Source organism: Rhinoderma darwinii, chromosome 11, assembly GCF_050947455.1.
Source record: "Rhinoderma darwinii isolate aRhiDar2 chromosome 11, aRhiDar2.hap1, whole genome shotgun sequence".
In the NCBI taxonomy this organism is placed as follows: Eukaryota; Metazoa; Chordata; class Amphibia; order Anura; family Rhinodermatidae; genus Rhinoderma; species Rhinoderma darwinii.
The window spans coordinates 26,082,331-26,096,255 of NC_134697.1; the positions used below are offsets into that span (position 1 = coordinate 26,082,331).

The following is a 13,925-nucleotide window of genomic DNA, read 5'->3' on the forward strand; positions in this document are numbered from 1 at the left end:
TTTATAAACTGGACAACCCCATCAAGTTGCAGAGCTCTTTAGAAACAAAAATCAGCCCCTGGTGCCCAAGTTGAACCAACTGGTACATAGTAAGCCAGGGAGACATTTTTCTCATGGGATAGACCCAACAATTATTTGAAGGCATAAATTACAAGCTTCCAGTTCTGTTACCGTGTGTACAATGTTTTTACTACTTGCTGGGGATTCTTCTTAATCGTGTAGCAGTTGATGAGGAGCTTGGTCACCACATTACATAACGGCCATTTGCTGTGACCCATTTCGGAAGGGTTAAACAGCTGTGAGTGGGTTAATGCCAGCCTAATCCCAACATAGTGAGCTAATAAGAGATACATCTGCTCTCTCCTCATTTCTTGAAGCCATCACAGTTCTGTGCTGTACAACCTTCGGGGCAGGGGCCGAAAACCAGTAAGCATAGGAAAATTCTCCAACCTCTACAATGGCAAATATTTTTAGCAGGCAGAGAGGAACTTTCTATATGCAAGGAATTACACCCTCATGCCTGTCTGCTGTATATTTGTCCTCTGCATATAGATTTAAGGATTACTGTGTGATCCTGGAGGGATTAAGGTCAGTGTGAGTTAGTGTGATGGGCAGGAATAAGCTGCTGGTTCGGGTAGTGACAAGCTGGATCAGGAAATTCATTATGCTAAGGATGCATTTAAGTGTAAATGGATTTGGGACTTCAGGTGGAATGGCTTGCTTCAACCTCCTGAATGCTCAGCCTCATAGGAAATGCAGGAAATATTATACACAGCCCCTATTTATTTTCATTGTCAGATATGTTGGTTTACACACAGTACTACACACATACTTCATGAATAAGGATTTTTGGCATGGTACACCTAGGGTCATAGGCGCCACCCATGTTGCTAGCCTTGTAGGATAGACACCAAAACTTGACAGTGTTAGACGACCAAGAAAGTTTTAAGCATAAAAACAACATGATTTTATTGTGACACATGTTAAAAATGATAACAATAGCATAAAAAAGGGGGTTAATAAAAAGGAGAATCCAAACAGATAAGCAATAACACCTATACCATGTATTGATACATTGTAAATAGTCTTCAAGACTAAGCCAAAAAGAATGTATGAGGACAAAATAGGTTTGTCCGGCAAAGTAGAGGTACAATATAAAGGCACAAAGGCGGAAAAAATGAAAGAAAAACAGATGCAGATGAACAATGGGGCAACCAGTTGAAGTATGCCAGGTGCCCACTTACACGCCCAACGTGTTTCGCCACAAGGCTTCGTCAGGGGGGAATGATAAGTGGCTGCTGCAGGTTTTTTTGTGCTGTAAATAGCTACTTGCGTTTGATACTGTTAATAATATGCCCTCGCTGCAAGCAGGAGTTATCTGAAAGTAAAGCATGGCGGCCAAAAAAGTTTCAGACTCCCATTATTTGCCCTGTATTCCCATTAGCAGACAACAGTTCGCTGTTTATATCAAGCTGTTGTATGTGAATGTCACGAAGTTTCAGACTGTCATAAAATGTTTTGTGGTGTTTCTGATAAAGGTGTTGCAAGAAATGTGAAATTCCTACGGTGCCCGCCATTTTACTTATTGCATCAATAAATATGCAAATTCTTTACAAATTATCTCTAAAATTGATACATTAGGTCTCATTCGATACCATCGATGCATTAGAATGAATATAATGCCACGTGATGTTGGTAACGTGTTCTTCCTTTACTGCAGATTTTACACAATTTGTCAGTGTTACTCATTGTTTTCCCTCAATCCTTAGATCTCACGGTGAAGATCTGTCCTGCGTTGCATTGTGCAGTTATTAAATCCTTCCCTGGCTGGATGACTCTTTCATTGATGTGATTTAGTAGGAGCGGAGATGTTTTCGTTTTCCCGCGTCCCTTTTCCTGTGATTCTCTTTCGACATGAGAAAATGAGACATGAGAGACACAGCAGTCAGGGGGTGTCTGAGAGCAGCAGTCTACTGTGATGCTGATAGGGTCTATTAGTGGGCCCACTCTGTGTCATACAGGATTAGGGCTTTACAGTTTTTCTAATCTGCACACAGTTATCCATACAAATAAAATGTCCCCACTGCATCCAGGCAAAACTGGGAGGATTAGTTGCGGGCACCCAGTCTGTGCCTGAAGCCTGCTGAAACCACTATCTACGGGGTGTTGTACTGTGTCATCTTCTATTACCTGGGATTAATAATTCAGCCGATACTTTTGTAACTGAAGCCGCCTGTTTCTGTTTGTGCCTCCAGAGAGCTCAGGTGCAGCTACGTCTATTTATTGTATAGGGTTTTTTTTTTAAAATACGTGTAACAGAAGATTTTAACTGAGACGATTCCTTGCCTCCTCCTCTAGCACAGTATCTAAGCTGAGAGTTTTTTCTTCCAATGCCGGTTCCAAGCAAGCAGACAAACATCAGCCGTTCTCGTAGCTGGGATGCTGCAGGTTGGTATGAAGGCAGCTGGGAGGGAGACATCTCATCAGGATATCACAGAGCAGCCGGCATAAACAATTCTCTGACCTACAACGGAGAGGAAGCTTTTTACAAGCTGCCAAGCAGCAGATCCCGCGATATTATCGTGCCAGGCAGCTCGGAGATAAAGGCGGACATCTCATCCTACCCAGACGCATATATCCGAGGTCAGCAAGGTCACTTAGTGCGTCAAGATCGCAGACCAGTGAGGAATAACTCCGTTCCAGACTTCAGCTATCCCTACGAGAGACAGGTGGCAATGTCTGGGCGTGGATCTGTGCACACTCAAGATTATTATAATGAGCCTTCTTTGCCGGGCAGATCCCTGGAGGATCCTCGTTATTATAGAGACCCAATGCTAAATCGTGCAGGACACACTTATGGGCCCCCCACAAGCCGGACAGCCTGGGACCAGACTCCTGCACGTACCTATCACCCACAAGAAGTGGGTCGCATGTATAGAGATCCTGCAGGTAGAGTCATCACTGAGGGACCGCGTTCAAGGAGTCGAGATTCTTCCCCTGCCAGATACACCATAGAAACACCCAACCCCAGGTATGGCTCAGAGGCAACCACGTTCCCCAATAGACAGATGTATAACGAGATGATGGAAAGATCCATTGATCCCTCAACAGGGAGGCAGACAGCTCCTACCTGCCTTGTGGTGGAGCCCAGTGAATCTGCTGCTATGGATGGCACTCTGGGGACTTCATCTCTTTCAGCAAATCGTGGTTATCATGGCTCAGCAAGGGAGAACATCAGCGCAAAGATGGCTTATGATACCTATAATAACTGCTTAGCTCCGTCTCATACCCAGATTCCTATGTCACTCTCCGGATCCGAACTGAAGAGGGCTGTGGATATGGAGTTCCTTGCAGTCCTGCGAAATGAAGGCCTCTCTGAAAATACTATTAACGCATTAATACAGCAAGGGTTCGACACGCCCAGCTCACTGGCGGTCATGGAAGAACACGACATTAAATCAGTAGCTGCTAATCTTGGCCAGGCAAGATTGCTTTCAGGTCTTATCAAGAGTTACAGAACAGATCTGCAGATGCTGAGACAAGATCAACAGAAAAGCAACTCTCTGAGATCCCGGGCTCGTTCCAACAGCTTCAGTCATCGTGGGGATCTCATGCGCAATGATTTCAATGCGCAGCCTCTTAACAGTCCTATGATGCATGGAGCTCCTAATCCACAACATTCCTTGTCTCTGCAGCCAGTCTCGCCCAGAATGGCTGAACTAAACCGCCGGCCATCTAGTGCCCCTTCTCAGCACCTCTTGGAAACTGCCAGCTACCCAAATTGTGGTATGGGTGTTCAAAATCCCCAGTTCATGCAAACTGCAGCATACTCTGTCCAGCCTCGACCTGCTTCTGCCTACCCTGCTCAGTCTGGTATCCCTATGACTGTTGTACACACTAATGTGAACACCGGGCCAAAGACAGCTTACCCTACAAGCTATACTGTACCCATGGAGCTCATGAAGAGAGAGCGCCTCCCACCCACCTCTCCGGTACACAGCCCACACTGCAGCCCACAACTACTACGCAAACACGGGAGCCATTTGGAGACCTCAATGGGCTTGCCACCACTTAATATAGCCAGTCAATCCTCTCTCCACTCACCTTACCAGAAAGTAACCAGACGGACTGGACCACCCGTCATTGTCTCCACCATGGCATCTCCAGAGCCAAGTAATTCTAATTTATTTAGTTCCAAAATTGCTTTACTTGTAGTATAAAATCTTCCCTGCCCCAATGATAGTAATGTGAATGCTGGATTATACTTGAAGGTGTCATATTCATAATTATGTAATTAATCTATTCATACAATTACTATTCTGTATATTATTTAACGAATGGGAGCTCCAGGATAACCTTAAAACTTTTGCAGGTGATGTCTGTCTGTCTAGTTTGTGTGTATTTGTATCGGTAAGTCCGTTTTCTCCTATTACATTTTTGAAATTGTTGTGGTGGTTTTCCCAACCATTCAACTTTGATTTACTTTTCTAAGCTACATTACAAAAATGTATCCTGTTTGATATGGGTAATATCAGTGTAGTATCTGCTGCTTGTTGCTTTTTATAGACATCCCTAAGGGCCTACATTTTAATAGAGGGAGCTAATGCCGCTCTGCTGTATGGTGTGTGAGGTAAAAATAATCAGTGTCGTGCCACCCTACAAGGGTTGGAAAGGGGTTTGAGGGCAGCATGCCTTGGCCTTCTTGTCCTGGGGTAGAGGGGTGTGATCTCATAAACCATTAGGGGGTCCCATTGTAGTTTTAGCTATGGGGTCCCCTGACCGTTTCCATTCAGCTACAGCAGGTGGTGGAGTGTGTGTGGCATCAGTGACACCTTTGTGTCTGTGTGGGAACCAACATTATTGTGAAAAATCAATACAAGACCATAGGGCTGGGTTCACACTGTGCGTTTTTTTGTTTTGGTAAATAAACTCCCATATCTCTCAATAGGAGTTCATCAACCAAAACAAAAAAACATGCTACAAACGCAACAAAAACACTGTGTGAACCGTGTCTTAGACTTATCAGGCTTGTTCTGTGAGACTGAAAAGATTCCTATATGTAGTTATACAGATAGTCATCTCTGTTTGTACTGAAGCTTTAGGGTCTGGACTATAATTTTTTAAAAACAGATCTGCACTATTATCTGATGTAAATTTGGCATTTTTCCTATTTGTTTTATGCGGGTGAGCTTTAAGAAAGAAAAGTTTGATAGCCTGCGGCTCTTTATCTGCTAGCCTTCCCTCAGCTTTTCCTTAGACTGGCCCCTCAGCCTCAAGTTTAATGGAAATGTATAATTTGAATGAATCTCTTTTTTATAAACGATCATTTTAGGTAGTTTTAATAATTCAGGTGAAAGTGTTGTGTTCGTGGTCTGCACCCAAACACACATGGATGAACTAGAGCAATGGAGGAGGGGAGGATGTTTCCATAGCAACTGGTCACATTCCTTGTTCCATTAGTCTTAGAAAACGAAAGTAGTGATCTGATTTGCTGATACTGTCCCTCCTCCAGTTTAATCTGAGGTCTGGTCTGTGCTTTGGGCGCATAGCGTGCCAAATATCAGTGGCAGCTGCCACCGTGATGTCAGGCTTGGGGTGGCCCTGATAGCCTGGCCACCCGGAGTTTGCATTCCTGATCCCACACTTGGTTCCCCAACATAAGGGGGATGTCAATAGAGAGTACTACACAGGGCACCATTTTACCCAGGGTTGGCACGGCCCTCTACTGTGGTTGGAGCAATGCTGGCATTGATGACGGTGTGTCGCGGTCACGATAACACCCTGTTCAGCGTGGTTGATAAATAACTAGTTAATGCCCGCTCATTGTTGTGGGTAAAGTGTCTGTTTACCCACAAAATCGTAAAGCCATAAAGGGTGTATACATTTTGCAATTAAACAGACATTTTGCCTGCAACAACAGGTGGCTATTAACGAGCAATTTGTCAACCACGCCATGTAGGGTGTTGGCTGCATGCTGGCTGCGTCAATGCTGCTCCTTGGGGCCTTACCCTAAACAGCAGGGAAATGTAAAATGCATTGGAATCCCCAGTAAAAATGTTGCCATGAAACCCGAAGCTCATTGATTAATTATGAAAGGGTTGTCCTTCCTGCAGCGCCACAACAGGAGATATAAAGCACTAGGGTATATTCACACGTACAAAAAGAAGTGGCTAAAAATGTGATTTCAAGGCGTTTTTTGAAGCTGAAAATGAATTTATTTTTTTTTTTATATATATATTTGAAGATTCTGCTGAGGCTTTTTACATAGTGTCAATGGAAAATCGGCTTCAAAAATTGGAAAAATACGCCTCATGTCAACAGCACATTATTTCCCATTGAAATCAACGGGAAACTGTTTGCAGGCGTATTTTAAGTGTATTTTTTCGCAAAAAGCGAGGCTTTTATGCACCAAAATCAGCCTGAAAATAAGCGCCGTGTGTACATACCCTTACACTGTTCCCATTCAAATCAATGGGCTGCTTGTGTAAGGCAATCACATGATGGGTGATACAGAGTGAGAGGCACTCTTTTGTAGCTGCTCTCACCTTTACGGAATAGGGGAGTGTCCTAAACAGGAACCACCTTTAGTCATTAATGTGGTTTGAAAATGGGTTTTTATACCCGAATACCCATTTTCTTCCTCTGCTTCTGTGCTGTTATGAAGGGCAAGTTTAGGGGCAGCTTTGGCCATGTGATATTGGGTACTGTTGGGCTTTATGGCTCATGTTCTACGAAGTTTCACTACTTTTTCCTGAATCCCGTTTTCATATACCCTATTAAGGAAATCTAAAATAAAGGGGGGGGGGGTCCTCTGTTCAGGATCCTCCTCTCTTGGCCAGAGTGTAGAGCAGTTACAAAGGGTATGTCTCGCTCCGGAGGACTTGTCCTGACCTGCATTACACAGACAACGCATTGATATAAATGGACACTATGTAATGTTTAATTTCCCCAGTGGTGGCGCTGCAGGGAAATTGAACACTTACTGCTAGGTTTCTTCACAGACTACAGCTGATCACTGGGGTCCCAACAGGGGGACACTTTGTGATCGGCTTATTGTCAAGGGATCCTTCTAATAAGTAGGATTGTTCAAAGTGGAGAAACCCTTTAAGTATGTTACCGTTCTACTGCAATCACTTCAATGCACTCCCTATGTGTCCAACTGTTGCCTTACAGCACGTCATCACCTAGTACCGATGTAACACACGCTGACATATGTTGTCTAGGCCCAGGGGACAGTAGCCATAAGACAGAATTACTCCTTATCAATATTCACTGATTTATGGTCTTAGATTAGACTGTAAGCAAGGAAAAATCATTATCCACATTGCAATAATTGACATGTCAGTAGGTTATGATATAGGTGTAATACTACTTTATGTTACTCCGCAACCAGACGGTGTCACTTAACTCCCAGGATGAGCATCTCCACGGTAACCTCCAAATTGATCTGCCAGTGTCTGGAGACTCGGGATGGAGGCTGGAACGTACTCTGTCACAGCTCTGCCCTACTGCTGCGCATTCTTTACAGGAGGAAGGATTTAGTGTAAAACAAAGCCACACTGTCATTATTAACATTCACATTATACGGGAATATTGTAGCACAAGGATCTGTGGCCCAGGAGGGTGGTAATGAGATAATTATAGAGCACTGACAGTCGGCAGGAGGGTAGAGCAATAAAGGGTGAGAATAGAAAAATGATCATTGGCGGGATTAGTGGCTATTTTGTAGTATTACTAAAGAATGTCTGTTCTAATTTGGGAGCACATAAATACAGTAATACAGTACGTGTATTCACAAGAATAGTACATGTAAGAAAACACAATAAAAAATGACACACAACTACAAAACAACAAAGGAACATCAAGGGGTATGCAGAATGTGTACAGGAGTACACTACAAATTATAGTAGTTGACAATAAAAATAGATAGTACATACAATTTGCATGGAATGGGAAGGCAACGTACAGGTGATAAAGTGCAATATAGTGTATGATCCAACAGGTAAAGTGCGAAGTGCTACAAACTGGATCAGGCTATTAAAAAACATAGATAAATGAATACATAGATAAAATGATACCGACATATGATAGTCTGCACCTCAAATGGCGTCCACCCAGATGCAAATGCAAGCAAATTGTATGCACTGTTTATTTTTATTGTTACCTACTACTAATTGTTGTGTACGCCTGTACGCTTTCTATATACCTCTTGATGTGGTTTCCTTAGTTGTGTGTCATTTTTTTATTGTATGTTTTCTTACATGCACTATTCTTGTGAAACTTATACCTTTCTGTGGCATGTCTTTGCACATCTCTTTTTGGTAATGAAAGGGTAACTAAACTTTCAACAAACTTCTAACATGTCATAGTGAGATGTCAGAAGCTTTCATTGGTGGGGGTCCGAGCACGGAGACCCCCCACCAATCGCTAAAACAAAGGGGAAGAAGTACTTGTGTGAGCGATCATCCGCTTAGTTTCTGTTCAGCTTTTTCCGGAAAGACGATGTAGAGGCGTACGGGCTCATAGACTTTCTATTGAGCCCGTACACCGCTTTATTGATTTCCAGAAAAAGCTAAGCGGCTGAGCGCACACACGAGCACTTCTGACGCTTTCTTTTAGCGATTGGTGGGGGTCTCCGTGCTCGGACCCGCAGAGATCAAAACTTCTGACATCTCACTATGACATGTCAGAAGTTTGTTGAACGTTTAGTTACCCTTTAATTTCTACATACTTGCAGCCTTTTGCTTATGAAAGATCTATCTTTCTACTTGGTTGGTTTGTTTTATTTGTTTTACATATGTACAGTAGTAGCAGAAGATATGGTATAAAAACCACACAATGACACACAACTCGTGGAGGTGGCATTTGTCAAGGGAGTACATACTATAGAGGCAGACCATGCGGCTGATACAGGTCCTTGGAGAGAGAGAGGGGGCTCTGCCCTGGTTGGTTCCATTTCATTTTCTAGTGCGTGGTGGGAACCTGTGCAGGACTCCCCTCTCCAGACGAACTGCATTACTAGTAAACAAGGGGAATTGGCCCAAGGGTCATGGAAAGAATGTGATTGTGGAAACAAACCCCAGGCCCTTGTGTCCTGGAAGGCAAAATCCAACACCATAATAGGGGGCCCATTTTAAAGTTTGCCATTGGGCCCACTCTCTGCTGTGTACGCCATTGGTATTCTTATTACGGTATGCAAACGTGGATTGGAGCGCATATCTATCTTATTTTTTTATATCATGTACTGCTGCGGTAACCGTTGGCAAGGTTATTGCTGGGGAACCTGTGGGCAACTACATATTTGTAATATCACATGGAAGCCATATAAGTCAACGAATGACCGTGTAATACATTTTTTGTGTCAAGTCCTCCCAGAATGGAAGCTTCTCTGCTCTCATAATAGGGTTCATGGACAGTTATCCCTTTAATCTAAATTCTTTGACTTTATTTTAAGATAGCGCAGTGGTTCCGCTCATTGGTCTGTTGCCTTGTAGCATTGAGTTTCTGTGTTTTGAATCTAGCCATGGGCAAGATCTGAATTGAGTTTGCATGTTCTCTCCATGTACTGTTGGTCAATTCTCTTCCTATGAAATTGGCCCTAGGGTATATATGTGTGTGCGTCTGAGATGGGAAGATTACATTGCGAACCCCCACAGGGGACAGGAACCGATGCGATTGGATAGACTCCTTGTACAACGCTGCTGAACATGACGGTGCTATGTAAATAGATATAATCCTAGTACGTTTACATAGAGTTACTGCAATAAATGCTGAGTGATTATAGAATGAGGAAAAAAAAGCTATTGTAACCATCAAGGGAAACGAGATGTTGAGATGTAGTATAGTTTAAACAGTATTATATATCAGATCAAATTCCATTTTATTCATCTGTGTCTCATCACTTTCTAGCAGGGAGCTATTATGTAATCGTCCATCGGCATCCTGTCGATCGCTGTCAGCATGTATGTCATTCATCTGAGCTTCCTGCTTTTTTTTCTTTTATGTTACAGGTATGAGGCCTCAGACAGTCAATGGTCCAATGCACCCTCGCCCGCTTATAGCTCTGTTGGATGGAAGAGACTGCACAGTAGAGATGCCAATCCTAAAAGACTTGGCAACTGTGGCATTTTGTGATGCCCAGTCTACACAGGAGATCCATGAAAAGGTAAGGGACATCAATTGTTGTTATGCAAGTAGGGGGGAATCGCAGAATCGATGTATCCTCTTTCTTCCTCAGTTGCAGTCAGATTGTGGGTCCTTTATTTACATGGACATAACCTGATCTAGACTCGGTACATTCCTTGTTTGTTAGTAGTTAAAAGTTTTGGCCCCAATAGCCTCATTAAATGAAGCTCAGATTGCTAAAGCTCGCCCATTAAAGAGGCCTTAAAGGACACTTTAAATGATCAAACCCTCAGGCCCCATGCACACGACCGTAAAAAATCTCTGCAATTTCGGGACATCATACGGTCTGCAATTACAGACCCACCCGGTTCTGTTGGCCGCGGACACCTTTCCGTATCGCTACGGATAATGTCCATGTCGTAGAACCGTGCCTGGAATTATAGAGCATGTTCTACTTTTAATTTTTTACGAAATGCGGCCCGCGGCCGTCCATGCCTGCAATCGCGGGCCATGATTATGGGCACGGCCGTGTGCATGAGGCTTTAAAGGCTATAGACCACTTCGCATTTTTTTTTGTACACTTTATGTATTATGTATTATGTATTATGTAGAATAAAATTGTCTGCAATTTGTGTTTATCCCCCAAAAAATTTTACTGTTTTTCTTCTGCTCGATTTCGTTCAGTCTCAATTCTGACAGCCAGCTCCCTGTCGGCTTAGTCCCCAGACCCTTTTCTCGTGAGTGCGCATATAAGCTTAAGGCCTTATTCACACGGATGTGTCCGTTTTGTGTGCGCAAAAAACGCTGCGTTTTGCGCACGTAAAAAAGGTCCGTGTGTCATCAGCATATGGTGCGTGGCTGTGTGATTTTCGCGCAGCCGGCATCATGATGACACACTGGTTTTATGTTTACAAACAGAAAAGCACGAGGTGCTTTTCTGTTTTCATTCATTCTATTTACTACTGTTGCGCGAATCACGCGCGGCACCCGGCAGTGCTTCCTTGTGCCGTGCGCGATTTGCACACACCCATTGACTTCAATGGGTGCGTGCTGTGCGAAACACGGGCATGTATAGGTTTTACGCAGCGCACATACACTGCGTGAAAATCACTGACAGTCTGAACGGCCCCATTCACTAACATAGGTCCGTGCGAAGCGCGTGAAAATCACGCGCGTAGCACGGACATATAACACATTCGTGTGAATAAGGCCTTAGTCAAATTTTATCAAATGCCCGTTTAACCCAGCAATTTACTATTATTGCTTGTTGAAGCTGCAGCCAGTCAGACATTTCCCCTTCAGTGGCCATTGCAGGGGAAGTATAGTATTAAATGGCGGCCATTCAGGTGTTGAGGGACCTCCTTCTATGATATCCAAATGCCCAATTAGGGAAAGAATTTTACGGTTTTTCCGCACAATTCATAAGTGGTATTTGCATTTGGCCTAGTGCCACTTTGCTATCCACATTTATTTTTTATTAAAAGGGTTGTCTGGTTTGGAAAACCCATTTTCATGCTCAATTAGGGCATTCTGAGTTATTAGAGTGAAGTCCCTTACTTGGGACCTCTATCAATATGCGGGAGCATAGAGTAGCTACAAAGAGTCTCTCTCTCTCTCTCTCTCCCTGGAGGACCCAGCAAGTTCATGCTTTACACAGAAAGCCCATTGATTTCAATGGACACTGTGTAATGCTTGAAGGGGTTGTCCACGACCGGACAACTGATGTACATCATCAGTACATGATCTGTGGGGGTCTGACACCCAGACCCCTCACCGATCAGCTGCTCCGGCTGCCTCTGGGCACTGGACGTCCATGCTGGAAGCAGTTGGTTCCGGTCATGAAGTAGCAGCCGAGCTGCAGCACGGCCGCTATGCAATGTATGGAGCCAACTGCTTCCAACTCTGTACATTGCATACTGTGCAATAAGATCCGGTGCCTGCAGGCAACGGGAGCAGCTCATCAGTGCGGGGTCCAGGTGTCAGATCCACACCGATGATCTACTGATGACCTATCCGGTGGATAGGTCATCAGTTGTCCGGTAGTGGACAACCCCTTTAATTTTTCCTGTGGTGGCGCTCTAGGGGAATTGAACACTTGCTGGCAGGTTCCACCACAGATCACATCTGATCACTGGGGGTTCCAGCTGTGAGGGACCATGTCATAGTTTATTTTCAGCGGATCCTTGTAACAAAAAGTAATTGTCTTGAAGTGGACAACTCCTTTGATAGAGGTTATAATCTGGTTCCTTGTGATATTACTCCCAAAAAAACCTTCAAAAATATGCTCAAGTAATTTGGCTTCTTGTGAAATTAGATTTGCAATGTGTGCCTGAGAAACGGAGATTAGATTTGTGGGCCTCACTAGAGATCAGGACAGATGTGAGTTTGTTCTATGTACAGCGCTGCAGTATATTTCAGCTCTTTGTAAATAACAGGCAATAAATAATATTGAGAAGACACATGAAAATACCTGTGTTGTAGGTTCTGAATGAAGCGGTGGGTGCCATGATGTATCACACTATCACACTGACACGTGAAGACTTGGAGAAGTTTAAGTCTCTTCGTGTCATAGTGCGGATAGGCAGCGGATTTGACAACATTGACATCAAGGCAGCCGGAGATCTGGGTAGGTACTGCAGAGTGTCTGTGTGACTTCCCTCCATCTCTTGTTCTCTCTCTGTATTTGCCTTTGTAGTAAAGTAACTTTACTGTTACCCTATTTAATCTTTAGCTTTAGATTCGCGGTTTTAGCGAATGCTACCCAGCAGCACAGTGTAGAAATGCTAGAACTGTCCAGGCTTTATCATCAGGAGATCCCTATAGCTGACGGTAGTCACGCCAGATTCTTCATCGCAGTGTCATTGCTATGTAGATGCCGACAGATAAAGGGAATTTTCTTGCAATGCATGGGCTGAATATTTTACAGAAGCCTTTTATGTAATATCTGTATAAAATATACTCCTTAGTCTAGTCTAATAGCTTTCTAGTCACATAAATCATCTTTTTATGACTAATCCAATGCCCTGTACCTCAGTGATGTTACTAGCATACAGTATTCTCCGGAATATTGGATCATTATTGATTTCTCTTGGTAGTTTTGGCTGGTTTAAAACTCTTTTAATAATTTAGCAATATTAGCTTTGCAGTTGCATTACTTTTATGGTGTTTTAACAAGCAGTATTTCCTTTGGACATTGAAACTGTTCAGGTTCAAACACCACTCCAGGATGTAAAAGAATATAATATTAGTTATAAATAGGGGACAGGGGATTATTCCTATAAAGTGGTAATGACGACTATTCTGTTTAAGTTCAGAGGCTTACTGGTTTTGCGTAAATCGGGTGGATATGTATATACCCTCTTCTGTTACTTTGTTCTGATTGGTCCATATAAAGCAACCCTCTAAAATAAAGCTAAATTATTAAAGTGGCAAGTGGGCTTCCACCAACCTGTCTTTACCAAGTGCAGGCCGGGGGTCACCCAGAGCGTTCCTGCTCAGTATGGTAATATTATTTATGCACATTATAGCACTGTTGGTTTGGGCACTGTACGGTATTAGTATAGTCTATGGTGTATAGCACTGTATGGTGTTTTTTTTGGGTACTGTGTAACATTATTATTGCTATTTCCTGTTTCTTAACCATGTTTAATTTCCCCCTGCTAAAAAAAAAGAAAAGTGGAATGTCTTACCCATGGACCGCCACATATTTTGATTCAGCCCCCCTTTAAAAAAAAAATAATAGGAACAGTAAGATAATCTTTCATTATATACATTGTTACAATCTACAGCCTTAAAGAAAA

At 43.2% G+C, this 13,925-nt stretch overlaps 1 protein-coding gene across 3 annotated transcripts in view; it reads left to right on the forward strand.

Annotated features, from left to right (window-relative positions):
- CTBP2 (C-terminal binding protein 2) overlaps positions 1-13,925 on the forward strand; it is a 105,812-nt gene that overhangs the window by 68,326 nt on the left and 23,561 nt on the right. For 2 of the 3 annotated variants that reach the window (XR_012851211.1, XM_075843183.1), the window contains exons 1-3: positions 2,363-4,173; positions 10,011-10,165; positions 12,607-12,751. Coding sequence is in view for 2 of the 3 variants with exons in the window: in XM_075843183.1 (XP_075699298.1) it covers positions 2,391-4,173; positions 10,011-10,165; positions 12,607-12,751 (2,083 nt within the window). In the remaining variant the exon portion in view is untranslated. Of the gene's footprint in view, positions 1-2,362; positions 4,174-10,010; positions 10,166-12,606; positions 12,752-13,925 lie in introns of those variants that run through there. The other variant, XM_075843184.1, reaches the window with a different exon arrangement.